Raw genomic sequence first — 17,368 nt, 5'->3', positions numbered from 1 at the left:
TCCTGATACACATGAGTAAACTTTACCCACACAAGTAAATTCTTTAAAGACATCTGGCACCTTCTTAACAATTACTTCTTGAACAGGCTGTATAATCGTTTGCACCTCTTTCGCTTCCCTTGGGCTTTCCTTTACCACTCTAACAAATCCCACTGCCTTATCCTGTTTTACCACATCAGCCTTTCCAGTGCTTTTCTTCAACCACCAACACTGTGACTTTACATGGCCTAGTTTATTACACTGAAAACATTTGAAACTTTTCATTTCTTTTCCACCCTCCTGGATTTCTTTTTTAATCTGAGGTACACTCTCTTTATTGTCTCCCATCAGATCACCTTTACCTTTACCACTTGAGTATTTCTCATATCCCCAGTTTCTATCCCTCACCGGCTGAAACTGATGTCAGAAACCAATCTTTGATTTATGAACTAATTCATAATCATCTGCCATTTCCGCTGCTAATCTCACAGTTTTAACCCTCTGTTCTTCCACATGAGTTCTCACTACATCAGGAATTGAATTTTTAAATTCCTCCAAAAGTATAATTTCTCTGAGAGCTTCATACGTTTGGTCTATTATCCACCTATCAAAATTACTCTGTTTGAGCCTTTCAAACTCCATGTATGTTTGACCAAATTCTTTCCTTAAATTTCTAAACCTTTGTCTGTAAGCTTCAGGCGCTAGCTCAGATGCACTTAAGATGGATTTCTTCATCTCCTCATACTTTCCAGATACCTCCTCTGGTTGTGATGCAAACATTTCACTAGCCCTACCTACCAGCTTTGTTTGAATCAGTAATACCCACATGTCCTGTGGCCATTGCATTTGTTTAGCTACCTTCTCAAATGAAATAAGGCTTCTACCTCCTTCTCGTCAAACCTTGGCAATGCTTGGACATATTTAAATAGATCCCCACCACGTCTTCGACTATGACGCTCTGTCTCATTATCCTCATCCATCTGCTCCAACTGTACGTGTCCCTTTGCGTCTGCCAATTTTAACTGATTTTCATGTTTCAGAGCCATTTTCCGAAGTTCAAGCTCTCTCTCTTTTTCCCTTCCCTCTCTATCTCTTTCTTTGTTTCTTTCTTCTCTCTCCTTTTCTTTTTCCTCTCTATCTCTTTGTTTTTCTATCATTGCATATTCGAGCCGCTTTAATTCTTTTGCATGTTCAAATTGCTTAATCTGCAATTGGAGCTTTGCCATATCTAATGAGTCAAAATGTATCACAGGCAAATGTAAATGTGCAGATACCGTGTTAAGTACCTCATCTTTTCGTATTTTGCAAGACAGTGTTAACTGCAATGCTTTTGCCAAACCCAACAGTCTGTTTTTAGTCTCTGTCAGTAAGGTATCACATGTTACCGTTTCCACCCCGAAAAACTTCTGAGCCTCCGATAGAGCCATTGTTCACAACACTCTCCCCACTTAAACTAAAATACCACACCGGAAAAGCACCAATCCTTCACTGTCTTTAAGTTCACAAAAGCCAGTCCAATAGATAGACTTTTATCCCGGATGAGCCCCCAGTTGTTATGGGAGAGGTGTTTTCAGAACCCCAAAATGTATCATGGAGTTCAACCAACCTCCCCCCCCCCCCCATTAATGGATTGTTGCTTTTGAAGCACACGGCTTGTTCCGCAGGTGTAGTATTACGATAGTAAAACGTGTTTTTTAATGTTTATTCCATGAACTCAAATTAACCTTTTAAAAAACCATTGGATCTCTTAACACCCCTTACTTCAAAGATAACCCTGAAAATAATACAACACTACCCAATCCTGCAAACTGTTCCTTTACACATCCAAAAGACTTCACCTTCACAGAAACAGTAACACACCAGGTCACAGCTAATATATATTTTCTGTTGGATGGCAGAGATATGTCAGCTTGGTTGACTTCAGCTCCAGCACCTTGCTTTTCTTCCTGCAGCTCACAGCCAAAAAACACAGTCACATCCAAGCTGCTGTCTCAAACTTAAACTAAAAACCCAGAACTACCCTCAAAATGGCCGAACTGAGCTCAGCTCCACCCACTCTCTGACATCACTATTTTCTTACAGGTACATTGCTTAAACATCCATTTCTTAAAGGTACTCTCACCTGACAACAGAGAGCCTTTTCCCTCGAATGTTAATGGCTAGCACGAGGGGACATAGCTTTAAATTGAGGGGAGATAGATATAGGACAGATGTCAGAGGTAGGTCTTTACTCAGAGAGTAGTAAGGGCGTGGAATGCCCTGCCTGCAACAGTAGTGGACTCGCCAACATTAAGGGCATTCAAATGGTTATTGAATAGACATATGGATGATAAGGTAATAGTGTAGATGGGCTTTAGATTGGTTTCACAGGTCGGCGCAACATCGAGGGCCGATGGGTCTGTACTGCGCTGTAATGTTCTATGTTCTACCATGCTGCCCCAGGTTTTTCCAATTATAAAACATATTATTTCATTTTTGGGTGGGTAGAGGCGACGCAGCTTGCACACCTGTAGTTTCTATTCTTCACCAGCATGTCCTCCCTTATAATATTGCATGAGGGTAAGAAAGATTACCCTAGGCAATGGATTTTTCAACTGTCTATTTCTGCCCTAACTTGATCTTTCTGCCTCTGATTTTTCACATTTGAGACTCGTGTATTGCTGAAAAAAGAGACATGCTGTCAAAGCTTTTCATCTTGCACTCCTCAGGGCAGCTTGCAAGAAATTACCAACATTAAAGGGGATAGAACAATTAATGAGAAGAGATTGCTGATTGGTTGGCAAGTGGACTCTGGGGAGGTGTTGTCATGGAGAATGCAACATGGAACAGTAAACTGCCCAACCTTGCCATGGCGAATAAACCAGGGACTGACTGCTCCCTAAGCTTTCGTTCAGCTGAAAATGCACAAAGTGTGGACATGTTCTTTCTATCTGCAAAGGACAGTGCTATGTTTGTGAATATGTGTGGCTTCTAGCTTTTGTAAGTGCCCATCGTAAGTTGTTTCCTGTTTACTGCTAGTAATTTTGTGTGGGCTTCCCCAAGACAAAAAGCTTTGATAGCATGTGTCCTTTTTTTCAACAATACTCAAGTTATAACTACCAAACTACTTGGGACTCACTTTTAGACACTTCAATTTTCCTGACAACTTTCCTATCACTTTGCGTCCTGCTCTCTTCACATTGCCATATTGCTGTTTGTTATTCCTAGGGTAGACCTAATAAATCAATGAAGAAATGGATGTGGATGAAAGAAGAAAATTAAAGTATGATGAAAGTTATTAAAACTTGTCACAACTCTTTGACGGTAGTTGTTTTCTGCCTGAAATCGTGACACAGAGATATTAACTGAGATGAGTAGCTCAATACCTGAGGACTGTGAGCCTTACCACCACGTATTGTACTAGTACTGAAAGATAGGAGGCCATTCTGCCCATCAGCCTGTACTGACTGCTTGTAAGAACTATCCAGTTAATCCCACACCCCTTGCCTTTTCCCAATAGCCCTGCACATGCACATTTTTTTTATTTTCAAGTGTGTACCCAGTTCCCTTTTGAAATTTACTATTGAAGGAAGTAACTTTCAATAAAAAGATATTGCTGGAGAAATTAATGGGACTGAAAGCTGATAAATGCCCACGGTCTGATAATCTACATCCCAGGGTACTAAAGGAGGTGCCCCTGGAAATAGTGGATGCAATGGTTGTCATCTTCCAAAAGTCTGTAGATTCTGGAACAGTCCTGGCAGATTGGGGGGGTGGCGAATGTAACCCTACCAATTAATAAAGGAAGGAGGGAGAAAATGGGGAATTATAGAGACCGGTTAGCCTAACGTCAGTAGTAGGGAAAATGCTAGAGTCTATGGTGAAAGATGTAATAACAGGACATGGAAAAATATCAACTGTATTAGACAAAGTCAACTTGGATTTATGAAAGAGAAATCATATTTGACAAACCTACTGGAGGTTTTTGAGGATGGAACTAGGAGTATAGATATGGTTGAACCAGTGGATCTTGTATATTTGGATTTTCAGAACGTTTTTGATAAAGTTCCACATAAGAGATTAGTGTACAAAATTTAAACACATGGGATTGGGGCTAATATCTTGGCATAGATTGAGAATTGGTTAGCAGATGGAAGCAGAAACTTTTTGTAGTGGCAGGCGGTGACTAGAGAGGTAGAGCAGGGATCAGGGCTGGAGCCCCAGCCAGTCACAATGCATGACAATGATTTGAATGCGGGAACCAAATGTAATATTTCCAAGTTTTCTGACAACACAAACCTATCATAGGATCATAGAATTTACAGTGCAGAAGGAGGCCATTCGGCCCATCGAGTCTGCACCGGCTCTTGGAAAGAGCACCCTACCCAAGCCCATACCTCCACCCTATCCCCATAACCCAGTAACCCCACCCAACACTAAGGGCAATTTTGGACACTAAGGACAATTTATCACGGCCAATCCACCTAACCCGCACATCTTTGGACTGTGGGAGGAAACCGGAGCACCCGGAGGTAACCCACGCACACACGGGGAGGATGTGCAGACTCTGCACAGACAGTGACCCAAGCCGGAATCGAACCTGGGACCCTGGAGCTGTGAAGCAATTGTGCTATCCACAATGCTACCGTGCCACCTAGGTGGAATGTGAGTGGTGAGGAGGATGTTGAGAGGCTTCAAGGAGATTTGGACAAGTTCAATGACTGGGTAAATACATGGCAGATAGCGTATAACGTGGATAAATGTGAAATTATCCATTTCAGAAGGAAAAACAATGGCAGAGTGTTATTTAAATGGTGATGGATTGGGGGATATTGACATAGAAAAGGATCTGATCGTCCTTACTGTAGCTGTACCCGGCCTTGGTGAGACCACAGCTGTTTATTGTGTTTCAGTTCCGGGTTTGGCAGGATTGTCAAACAAAGAGAGATTTGGTTGACTAGGCCTGTGTTCACTGGAGTTTAAGTGAATGAGAGGAGCTCCGGGGGGTGGGGGTAGGTATAGAACTAGGGATCTCGGTCTCAGGATATGGAGTAGGCCATTTAGGAAGAGATGAGGAGAAATGTCTTCATTCAGAGGGCGGTGAATCTATGGCATTCTCTACCCCAGGAGGCTGGGGAGGCTGAGTCACTGAATATATTTAAAAAGGAAATTGATTTCTCTACATTAAAGTAGTCAGGGGACATGGGGAGAGCGCGGGTGTACGGCATTGAGATCGGAGATCAGCCATGATTATGATGAACAGCAGAGCAGGCTCTGGGCCGAATGGCCTACTCCTCCTATTTTCTATGTTTTGGTGGAGGCAGTTCAATCAAAGCATTAAGAAGAAACTTGGATAATTATCAGAAAGGAAACGTATGCAGGGTTATGGGGAAAGGGCAGTGGAATGGCATCAGGTGCATTGTTCATTCAGAGAGCTGGTGCAGACACAATGGGCTGCATGACCCTCCTGTACTGTAACAATTCTGTTAATGACCGTCCACAACAGTAATGGCCAACTCGGGCTAGGAGAAACGTCCCAGCCGGGGGGGGGGCAGGTACAGAGCAAATATCCCGGGGGGGGGGGGGGGGGGGGGGGGGGCGGATTACAGAGCAAACGTCCCAGCCTGGGGACCAACGGCAACTCCCCGATCTGGTTCAGTATTTAATGCCCAGCCAATGAGTCCTTATTGGGCGGCCACTCAATAAGGAAACTCTAACTCCACGAGGCACACAGGGAGATAATTCAGTGATTTCCCCCTGTGGTCTCCGTGGGGTTATAAAAACCACCTTTTCATACAGCACATTCTAAATCACAACAATTAATTGCATTAAAAAAATTCTCCTTTGCTCTCCTTGTCTTATTGTAACCAGTTGGGTGAATTATATGTCTTCTCAGTTTTTCCACAGTGACCTGGCAAATCAACTGTGGAGGAGGTAACACAGAGTTCTGCCAGAACCGTTCCCTTTCACAGCCCTTTTGGGTCACCACATCGGTCCACTTTATCCAAGTTCCAGCAGAGCCAGAACCAAAGAAAACCAGGTAGGGGGAAACGGCCGTGTGGATTGTGTCAGATTCCCAATGAAGGCATTTCATTATTGAGGATAGATGTATAAATATTCTTCTATTACAAAACAAAATTACATTGACCTCCAATAAGAGAGACGGTGATATCCAAACATGCTACAGCAGATTCCCCGCATGGTGAAATATTGCTGGCAATGTCATCACAGTGACTCCCTCCCCCTGCCCCACCTTCACAATGCAACCATTAGCCGTCCGGCACTTTCATCCACCCATTGATCACCTCACCCTCAGTTTGATAAACTCTGTTACTCGATTGGGTGATTTTTGTCCATCGGTTAAACAGGCCCATCTCTGATAGTTTTAGAACTAGAGTGTTCAAAGATTTAAAATATCTTTATATCGTCCCCATGATCTTTCTATAGGTTTACTTGTATCAATGTCCTGAAAATTGGTCTTTAATGTTTGGAGATCCCCAGGTGATCCTATAGGATTTGCAACCCTATCCACACACGGTGATTTCCAAATCTTCATTCTTTGCTATGGCAGGCGTTAAGCTACAGCAAGCTGCCACCTTATATTAAGGAAGGAAGATACATAAATGAAACATGGTCAGCACGGTAGAACAGTGGTTAGCACTGTTGCTTCACAGCACCAGGGAACCGGGTTTGATTCCCAGCTTGGGTCACTCTGTGCGGAGTCTGCACGTTCTCCCCGTGTCTGCGTGGGTTTCCTCCGGGTGCTCCGGTTTCCTCCCACAAGTCCCGAAAGACGTGCTGTTAGGTGAAATGGACATTCTGAATTCTTCCTCTGTGTACCTGAACAGGCGCCGGAGTGTGGCAACTAGGGGCTTTTCACAGTAACTTCATTGCAGCGTTAATGTAAGCCTACTTGTGACAGCAATAAAGATTATTATTATTACATGGGAAGCAAGAGCTTGAGTAGACCATTCAGCCCCTTGAATCTGTTCCACCATCATTATGATCATAGTTGATGTTCTTTCTCGACTCCACTTTATCACTTATATCCCTTAGTCTAAATCTGTCTATCTTTCTCTTGAATATACTCCGCAACTGAACGCCCACAACTCCCTGGGGTGGGGAATTCCAAAGATTCACAATCCTCTGAGAGAAGTCTGCTCATCTCAGTCCTGAATGACTAACCCCTAATCCTGAGATAGTTGAGATTGTCCAGCTGGGGTATATAACCTCTCGGCTTCTACCCTGTGAAGCCCTGTAATAAGTATAGAAGTTTACTTGGACGAGGACAAACAGAAAGTTCAGTTAGCTAAGAAGAGGGCCCAAAGAAAAAGGAGACCAGCAAATTGTGCACCTTCACCCATTGTGATTTGGACAGGTTGAGTGAGTGGGCAAATGAATGGCAGGTGCAGTATAATGTGGCGAAATGGGAGGTTATCCACTTTGGTAGCAAAAACGAGAAGGCAGACTATTATCTGAATGGCCATAAATTAGGAGAGGGGAATGTGCAACGAGATGTGGGTGTCCTTGTGCACCAGTCACTGAAGGTAAGTATGCAGGTGCAGCAGGCGGTAAAGAAGGCACATGGTATGTTGGCCTTCATTGCGAGAGGTTTCGAGTATAGGATGTCTTGCTGCAATTATACAGGCCCTTGGTGAGGCCACACCTGGAATATTTTGTGCAGTTTTAGTCTCCTTCTCTGAGGAAGGACGTTCTTCCTATAGAGGGAGTGCAGCGAAGGTTTACCAGACTGATTCGTGGACTGATTTATGAGAAGAGATTGAATCAGTTCGGATTGTAAATGCTGGAGTGAATGAGGGGGATATCATAGAAACCTATCAAATTTTAACAGGACTAGACAAGGTGGATGTGGGAAGGATGTTCCCGATGGTGGGTGTGTCCAGCACCAGGGGTCACAGTCTGAGGATACGGGATTTCTTCACCCAGAGAGTGGTCGGCCTGTGGAATTCATTACCGCAGGAAATAGTTGAGTTCATGTTTTCAAGAAGCAATTAGATATAGCATTTGGGGAGAGTGGGATCAAAGGATATGGGGGGGAAGGATATGGCGTGTTCTCAAACTTTTGTATCTTCTGCCCAATGGAAGAAGTTCGAAGTAAGAATTAGGATTAAGCGATTGAGTTGGATGATCAGCCATCATCATAATGAATGGCGGAGCGTGCTTGAAGGGCCGAATGGCCTCCTGCTCCTATTTTCTATGTTTATATTGTTGTCTTCTGCAAAGTATTGTGTACAGTTTTGGTCTCCTTGTCTAAGAAAGGATGTTCTTGTAAAAGTAGGTGTGCAATGGCGATCCACCACCCTTTTAATTTATTCCGCTAAATGCCTCTTAAATGCTGCATTCGTATCTGCAAAGACACAATTTTTCTTAAGTTCTTTAAAATTATTATGTATGCAACCAAACTATTATCAGTTAACCACTGAAATAATTTTGTTGACTAGTTTCCAGATGAATTATTTTGAATATGACTGTTCTCGAAATGATGTTTGCTGGCCTGAGCTTGCTTTTCCATTGACAAGAGGTTACACAGGTAAGGACGTTCTGTCGTTCCTAATGTGCAGGGGAGGAGGAGATTGCATGGGCTCTGACACAAATTTTTAATTCCTCAATGTCCACATGGGAGGTGCCAAAGGGCTGGAGAACAGCTAATGTGGTCCCACTATTTAAGAAAGGTTGTGGAGACAAGCCAGGGAACTACAGACCAGTGAGTCTCGCAACAGTGGTACAGAAACTATTGGAGAAAATTCTGAAGGAGAGAATCTATCACTTAGAGAGGCAAGGTTTGATCAGGGATAGTCAGCATGGCTTTATCAGAGGCAGGTCATGCCTAACAAATTTGATTGTATTTTTTGAGCATGTGACCAGGAGTGTAGATGAGGGTGGTGCAGTTGATGTAGTTCATATGGATTTCAGCAAAGTCTTTGACAAGGCCCCATGGATACAAGGTACCTTGATAAGGTGGATGAGGTGGATTCAAAATTGGCTTATCTGTAGGAGACTGATGGTGATGACAGACGGCTGCTTTAGTGACTGGAAGCCAGTGCCCATGGCGTACCCACAGGGATCTGTGCTGGGTCCCCTATTGTTTCTCATTTATATAAACGACATAGATGACTGTGTTGGGGGGGTTTGGGGGGGGAGGGGAGGGAGGGGGGGGGGCTGAGGTGGGGAGGTAGAATCAGTAAGTTTGCGGATGACAAAGATTGGCGGGTGGTTAACAGTGAGCGATGGTCAAATGGGCAAAAAAGTGGCAGATGGAATTTAATCCTGAAAAGAGAGATACACTTTGGAAGGAGTAATTTAACAAGAAAGTATTCAGTGAATGGCCTGACACTGGGAAGTTACAAGGAACAAAAGGACCCTGGCGTCTTTGTCCATAGGTCTCTGAAGGCAGAAGGGCAGTGGATTGGAAGAATGTAGAAAGTATGAAACTATAGAGCAGTTAATTTAACATCTGTTGTTAGGAAATTGTGAGAATCAATTATTAAGGAAGTAATATCAGGACATTTGGAAAGTCAAAACGCAATCCATCAGAGGCAGCATGGTTTTATGAAGGGTAAATCGTGTTTGACTAATTTGCTAGAGTTCTTCAAAGATGTAACAAGCCAAGTGGATAATGGGAATCCTGTAAACGTAGTGTATCTGGACTTCCAGAAGGTGTTTGCCGCACAGAAGGCTAATACACCAGGTTAGATTACATGTGATTAGGGGTCATTTGTAAGCTTGGATAGAAGACAGCTAACGGACTTGGGTTTATTGTCACGTGTACCGAGATACAGTGAAAAGTATTGTTCCGCATACAGTCCAGACATATTCCACGCATGAAAAAAACATAGGACATACGATAGATACACAATGTAAATACATAGACACAGACATCGGGTGAAGCATATGGAGTGTACTGCTACTCAGTAAAGAAGATTTGTGGAGAAATCAGTTCAGTCCATAAGAGGATCATTCAGGAGTCTAGTAACAGCAGAAGAAAATGTTTTTGAACCTGTTAGTGCGTGTTCTCAAACTCGCGTGTTCTCAAACTTTTGTATCTTCTGCCCAATGCAAGAAGTTCGAAGTAAGAATAACCCGGATGGGAGGGGTCTTTGATTATGAGACCATAAGACATAGGAGCAGAATTAGGCCACTGGGCCCACCGAGTCTGCTCCGCCATTCAATCATGGCTGATATTTTCTCATCCCTATTCTCCTGCCTTCTCCCCATAACCCTCAGATTATGTTGCTCACTTTCCCAAGGCAGCGGGAGATGTAGACAGAGTCAATGGATGGGAGGCAGGTTCATGTGATGGACTGGGCTGTGTTCACGAGTCTCTGAAGTTTCTTGTGGTCTTCGATTGAGCAGTTGCCATACCAGGCTGTGATGCAGCCAGATAGGATGCTTTCTGTGGTGCATCTGTAAAAATTGGTAAGAGTCAAAGTGGACATGCCGAATTTCCTTATTTGCTGAGGAAGTATAGGCGCTGTTGTGCTTTCGTGGTCATAGCATCAACGTGGGAATATACAGTGACTGGTAGAACCCTCAAGAGTATTGAAAGTCAAAGAGATCTAGGTGTACAGATCCACAGGTCACTGAAAGGGGCAACACAGGTGGAGAAGGTAGTCAAGAAGGCATACGGCATGCTTGCCTTCATTGGCCGGGGCATTGAGTATAAGAATTGGCAAGTCATGTTGCAGCTGTATAGAACCTTAGTTAGGCCACACTTGGAATATAGTGTTCAATTCTGGTCGCCACACTACCAGAAGGATGTGGAGGCTTTAGAGAGGGTGCAGAAGAGATTTACCAGAATGTTGCCTGGTATGGAGGGCATTAGCTATGAGGACCGGTTGAATAAACTCGGTTTGTTCTCACTGGAACGAAGGAGGTTGAGGGGCGACCTGATAGAAGTCTACAAAATTATGAGGGGCATAGACAGAGTGGATAGTCAGAGGCTTTTCCCCGGGGTAGAGGGGTCAATTACTAGGGGGCATAGGTTTAAGGTGAGAGGGGCAAGGTTTAGAGTAGATGTACGAGGCAAGTTTTTTACGCAGAGGGTAGTGGGTGCCTGGAACTCGCTGCCGGAGGAGGTGGTGGAAGCAGGGACGATAGTGACATTTAAGGGGCATCTTGACAAATACATGAATAGGATGGGAATAGAGGGATACGGACCCAGGAAGTGTAGAAGATTGTAGTTTAGTCGGGCAGCATGGTCGGCACGGGCTTGGAGGGCCGAAGGGCCTGTTCCTGTGCTGTACATTTCTTTGTTCTTTGTTCTTTGTTTGTTTGTGGGTGGACCAGAACAGATTGTTGGTGATGTGCACACCTAGGAATTTGAAACTGCTAACCATCTCCACCTCGGCCCCGTTGATGCAGGCAGGGGTGCGTACAGTACTGCTTCCTGAAGTCAATGACAAGCTCGTTAGTTTTGCTGACGTTGAGCGAGAGAATGTTATCATTGCACCACTCCACCACTAGGTTCTCTATCTCCCTAAGACAGAGAGTTGGGATAAATGGGTCATTTTCTGGATGGCAAGATGTAACTAGTGGGGTGCCACAGGGTTCGGTCCTTGGGCCCCAACTATTTACAATCTATATTAATGACTTGGATACAGGGATAGAAGGTTCTGTAGCCGAATGTGCAGATGACACAAAAATAGGTGGGACAGCAAGTTGCAATGAGGAAATAAGAAATTTACAATGGATATAGATAGGTTAGGTGAGTGGGCCAAAATGTGGCAGATGGAATTTAACGTTGATAAGTGTGAGGTTATCAATTTTGGACGGAAAAATGGAAAGGCAACCTGTTATCTAAATGGGGCGAGACTTCGGGGAGCTCCGATGCAGAGGGATCTGGGTGTCCGTGTGCAGGAGTCACAGAAAACGAGCATGCAGGTGTAGCAGATAATCAGGAAAGCAAATGGAATGTTGGCATTTATAGCTAAGGCAATTGAGTATAAAGGTAAGGAAGTGTTGTTGCAACTATACAAGGCATTGGTAAGACCGCACCTGGGGTATTGTGCACAGTTTTGGTCCCCTTATTTGGGGAAAGATGTAGTGGCATTGGAGGCAGTTCAGAGGAGGTTCACTAGAATGATTCCAGAAATGAGGGGTTTGTCGTACGAGGAGGGTTTGAACAGTTTAGGCCGATACTCTCTAGAGTTTAGAAGAATGAGTGGAGATTAAATAGAGTTATACAAGATGATAAACGGCATGGATAAAGTAGACGTGGAGTGGATGCTCCTCTTGTGGGGCATTCTAGAACGAGAGGTCATAGTCTCAGGGTAAGGAGTAACACATTTAAAACAGAGTTGAGGAGAAAGAAGCTACTTTCCCAAAGGGTTGTGAATCTGTGGAATTCGCTACCCCAGAGTGTGGTGGATGCTGGGATTACAGCGAGTAAATTTAAGGAGGAGTTCAACAGATTTTTAATTGGTAATGGGTTGAAGGGTTATGGAGAACGGGCAGGACAGTGGAGTTGAGGCCATGATGTGATCATCCATGATCGTATTGAATGGTGGGGCAGGCTCGAGAGGTTGAATGGCCGACTCCTGCTCCTAGTTCTTGTGTTCTAAGAAAGAATTATTCTGTCTAATTCCACCCTTCAGCTCGTGGTCTGCAGTCCTGTAGCTAACAGCACCTCAAGCACAAATCTGGTGTTCTTTATTAATAAAGGGATTTCTTGATTAATATGAAAATCAGAGGTTATGGGGAAAAGGCAGGAGAATGGGGATGAGGAACATATCAGCCTTGGTCGAATAGCGGAGCAGACCCGATGGGCCGAATCGCCCAATTCTGCTCCTTTATCTATATCCTATGGTCTGATTGCAAAGAATAACAAACTTGCAGTTGTATAATGTCGTGTCGTATCCTTGGTATTTCCCAAAGTGTTTCCAAGCTATGAATTATTTTCAAAGTGTAGCCACTGTTCTGTAGGCAAACATGGAGCCAAATGAGTGTACACAAGATTCCACAAGTGGTAACTAATTGATCAGATAATTTGTTTAATGCTGGTTTTGAGGAAGGAATGTGGGTCAGGACCGCCATGAGAACACCTTCCCTTTCAAATAGTGACAGTGGTGACTATCCAGTGGAGAAGGCACATGGGACCTTTATGTAATTCTGTATTCAATGGATGGCACCACTGACCATGTAGCACTCTGCAAGTACTGCATCGCAGTGTCAGTCTCAATTAGGAGCTTGTATCATTTCTTGAGTGCATTGCTGTTTGCAGGGACCTCTCATACAGAAATTGAAAACCTGGAGTACAGACCAAGTTGACTTCTGTCATTTATTTATAACTGGAAAGTTTGCGTTCCCTCTTAAAAGGGATCAAAATATTGCCCATCCAATGTAATTTGAGATTTCTGTTTTCTTTGCCAGAAGAAACATACTCGCAGTCGATTGCTCAGGCAATGTTGCTGGTGATAATCTTCCTGGTGACTGCAGTGTTGGGAGACCCCTGGGATAAAATCCGCAAAGCTTGGAACAGCACCACGTTTTATTAGACAGCTGCAGCAAATCCATTCCACAGCCATTTAATTGCATCATTTTTACTCGACTTGCTCCACAGAAAAGTGCAGAGAAACACAGGGCCATTTTGCTCATTTACTTGAATTGAAAGCTACAGTCCCTCTCTGTCACCCAGTAGATTCTGAGATGGTTCTGTAGTTTTTGCCTGTTCCACAAGGTGATCACTTCTTTAGCGAAAACTGGTTTGGTGCGGGTCTGAGAATTATCTTTTGCCCCATGCATCTATTCTAATATTGTTTGTGTGTACATATGTACAATTTCATTAGCTGTTTTATCGTGTAAATATTGGCCTGGGTTTTGCAGTACTACTGACTGAGGCTGTCAGAATTTACCAAGATCACCCTGAAACATTCGCAGCTAAACTGAGAAATCCACAAGTTGTGTCAGTGATTCTGTGCTTCGTCAGAGAGTGTTCTGCTGACATACTGCAATCAAATAAAAATCACTGAATTCATCAGAATTTTCTGTTTTACACTTAGTCTTACTGTTAAAAGCTCTTGGAAAAAGTTGTACCTTGTTGAATGAATTGAATTGTTAAGTGTGTTCATGATTACTGCTGTGAAATCTCTTGGCCCTGGATTGTTAAACCTCTCCATTCCGATAAATTCCACATTTAAGTTTGATATTTCAGCTGCCTTAATGAAATGAAATGAAAGTTGCTTATTGTCACAAGTAGGCTTCAATGAAGTTACTGTGAAAAGCCCCTAGTCGCCACATTCCGGCGCCTGTTCGGGGAGGCTGGTACGGGAATTGAACCGTGCTGCTGGCCTGCCTTGGTCTGCTTTCAAAGCCAGCGATTTAGCCCAGTGTGCTATATGAATATTCCAATCATTTATTTTGCTCTGTAAAACTGAACGGTAATCTGTGCATTTTACTTGCTGGTTTGCTGTCTTTGAGAATACTTCAATGTGATTGATAGAATTTACAGTGCAGAAGGGGGCCATTCGGCCCATCGAGTCTGCACCGGCTCTTGGAATGAGCACCCTACTTCAGCCCACCTCTCCACCCTATCCCCGTAACCCCACCAAACCTTTTTTGGACACTAAGAGCAATTCATCATGGCCAATCCACCGCTGCACGTCTTTGGAGTATGGGAGGAAACTGGAGCACCCGGAGGAAACTCACGCAGACACGGGGAGAACGTGCAGACTCCGCACAGTGACCCAAGCGGGGAATCGAACCTGGTACCCTGGGGCAGTGAAGCAACTGTGCTACTGTGCCACCATGCTGCCCTGATTGATGATTTCATTGCTGCTGGGCAGCTGGAGATTATCTGGATGATGTATTAGAATCAAACTGTTGTTGGGAGAGAGAAATCCATGTCACACAGATTAGTAGATCTTTGTAAGTAGCTTTCTGCAAAGTCAGGGGTGACCATTTTTGTGTTGTCACTGACAGCAGAGTCCAGGCCAATGGATTTTCCTGCATTTTTATGTTGGCGTTCTGTGAGGTGTTGAGATGTAAGTAAATTTGTAAGCATGGGTTTTTGAATAAATGTTATCTTTTCTTAATTGTGGGCACTGCGTGGCACTATCTTGATTTCTCCAGACACATACAAATTGGGATTCTGATGTGCCGTCGCAGGTTCAAAAATCCAATGGAGCAGAAGTGATAAAAGCTCACAGCAGATTGAGGGAAAATTCTGTTTCAGCGGCCGAGTAAACATATCTTTTTAAAATGGGACATGAAGCAATAAATCACGGCAATGAGTGTGACATTTCCAATACACTGGCTGACTCGCCCACTCGAATCAAACTTGCCCGGGAGACTCCCACGATCAGTCTGCCGCTGGCTGTTCCAGAAAATACAGAGCAAAGAGGCAAACTGTCAAAGGACAAGCCGTTAGAACGTGGTCAGTTGGTCACTCTGTGTTCAAAGGTGAGAAAGAGAAAATCTAGATTCACCCACCCCATTCACATAAGTAAAACTAATAAGTGAACAAGATGATGTGTCTGTGTGTGTTGCAGGTCAGTGATGCATCACTCCGACTGCACTGTCAGATTCCAAATTTATTGTGACGCATAAAAACACATGAAGCTAAAAGCAATAAACAGTCCAGGAACCAAAGAAAAGCAGATGGTCCTGCAGATTTCAGCTTGAAGATTTTCTTTTGGAAGCTGTTACACTCGCAATGAAAGGAGTAAGCATCTAAACATCAAAACCAAAATGTTAATTACAAAACCAGAAGCAGTTAAAGACAGTTAAATTGCAAAAATTAAATGTTAACATGTTGTTGTAAATCAAAATCAAAATATAGAACTTAAGCATTACATATGTTGTAAAGGAACTTAAGAGGGGAGAAAAGTAGGAATAAATAAATAATCTTTTTTAATTGTCACAAGTAGGCTTACACTCCACCTTTGCTGCTCCAAGGAAACCAGCCCCAGCCTATCCACTCCCTCCCAATTGCTCAGAGCCTCCAGTGCAACCACATCAATGCAGTCAGGGAGCTCTGGATGCATTGCTGCGCATGGGGCCAGTGTGCAGATGTCTATCAGACTGCAGGGGGTGGGGCCTGATCTTGAGCTGTCAATCAGACAGCAGGGAGCGGGGCTTGAGCTCCAGTTATCAATCAGACTGCAGAGGGCGGGGTCTAGGTCCGGGCTGTCAATCAGACTGCAGGGGCGGGGCTTGAGCTCCAGCTGTCAATCAGACTGCAGGGTGTGGGGCCTGAGCTCCAGCTGTCAATCAGACTGCAGAGGGCGGGGTCTAGGTCCGGGCTGTCAATCAGACTGCAGGGGCGGGGCCTGAGCTCCAGCTGTCAATCAGACTGCAGGGGGCGGGGCCTCGGTCCCAGCTATCAATCACTGCGGGGGACGGGGCCGGTATCCCAGCTGTCAATCAGACTGCAGGGGGCGGAGCTTGAGCTCCAGCTGTCAATCAGACTGCAGGGGGCGGGACCTAAGCTCCTGCTGTCAATCAGACTGCAGGGGGCGGGGCCTGTGCTCCAGCTGCCAATCACATTGCAGGGGGCGGGGCACGAGACCCAGCTGTCAATCAGTGCCGGGGGCGGGACCTGCGTTCTAGCTATCAATCAGACTGCAGGAGGCGGGGCCTGAGCTCCAGCTGTCAATCAGACTGCAGGGGGCTGGGCCAGCGTGCTGCGTCACCGCGCCTACCCGGAAGTGGTGTGTGTGTCCCGCCTCCGGCTCTGAGAGAGGCTCCGGGGGCCGAGCAGCGGGCGGGCAGGCCGGGCGGGGAGGATGGGCTCGGTGTTCCGCAGTGAGGAGATGTGCCTGGCCCAGCTCTTCCTGCAGGCAGCCTCGGCCTATGACTGTGTCAGTGAGCTGGGGGAGGACGGCCTGGTGGAGTTCAGAGACGTGAGTACCGCTGACTAACTAGTAAACAGCTTACTGACTGACTGGTAACCAGCTCACCGACTGGTAACCAGCTCACTGACTGGTAACCAGCTCAATGACTGTCTGGTAACCAGCTCACCGACTGACTAGTAACCGTCTTACCGACTGACTGGTAACCAGCTCACTGACTGACTAGTAACCGTCTTACTGACTGACTGGTAACCAGCTCACCGACTGACTGGTAACCAGCTCAATGACTGGTAACCAGCTCAATGACTGCTCACCGACTGCCTGGTAACCAGCTCAACGACTGACTGGTAACCAGCTCAACGACTGCTCACCGATTGTCTGGTAACCAGCTCACCGACTGCCTGGTAACCAGCTTACCGACTGACTGGTAACCAGTTCACCGACTGACTGGTAACCAGTTCACCGACTGTCTGGTAAGCAGTGTACCGACTGACTGGTAACCAGTTCACCGACTGGTAAGCAGCTCACCGACTGACTGGTAACCAGCTCATCGACTGTCTGGTAACCAGCTCACCGACTGACTGGTAAGCAGCTTACCGACT

The 17,368-nt window shown here is 45.0% G+C and overlaps 2 protein-coding genes across 8 annotated transcripts in view; both read left to right on the top strand.

Annotated features, from left to right (window-relative positions):
• Positions 1-15,008, top strand: part of tctn2 (tectonic family member 2) — a 120,973-nt gene extending 105,965 nt beyond the window's left edge. For all 4 annotated transcript variants that reach the window (XM_072512053.1, XM_072512207.1, XM_072511965.1 and 1 more), the window contains exons 16-18: positions 5,855-5,998; positions 8,421-8,509; positions 13,348-15,008. In XM_072512053.1, coding sequence (XP_072368154.1) covers positions 5,855-5,998; positions 8,421-8,509; positions 13,348-13,472 — 358 coding nt within the window. In that variant the 3' untranslated portion in view covers positions 13,473-15,008. The remainder of the gene's footprint in view (positions 1-5,854; positions 5,999-8,420; positions 8,510-13,347) is intronic.
• Positions 15,009-15,504: 496 nt separating this feature from the next.
• LOC140426618 (V-type proton ATPase 116 kDa subunit a 2-like) overlaps positions 15,505-17,368 on the top strand; it is a 155,806-nt gene continuing 153,942 nt past the window's right edge. For 2 of the 4 annotated variants that reach the window (XR_011948248.1, XM_072511660.1), the window contains exon 1: positions 16,623-16,817. Coding sequence is in view for 3 of the 4 variants with exons in the window: in XM_072511660.1 (XP_072367761.1) it covers positions 16,701-16,817 (117 nt within the window). In the remaining variant the exon portion in view is untranslated. Of the gene's footprint in view, positions 15,638-16,621; positions 16,818-17,368 lie in introns of those variants that run through there. The other 2 variants (XM_072511769.1, XM_072511843.1) reach the window with 2 other exon arrangements.

Source organism: Scyliorhinus torazame, chromosome 1 (genome assembly GCF_047496885.1).
Source record: "Scyliorhinus torazame isolate Kashiwa2021f chromosome 1, sScyTor2.1, whole genome shotgun sequence".
Lineage (NCBI taxonomy): Eukaryota > Metazoa > Chordata > Chondrichthyes > Carcharhiniformes > Scyliorhinidae > Scyliorhinus > Scyliorhinus torazame.
The sequence above is the reverse complement of the archived record's forward strand: the minus strand, read 5'-3'. Positions and strand labels throughout refer to the sequence as shown.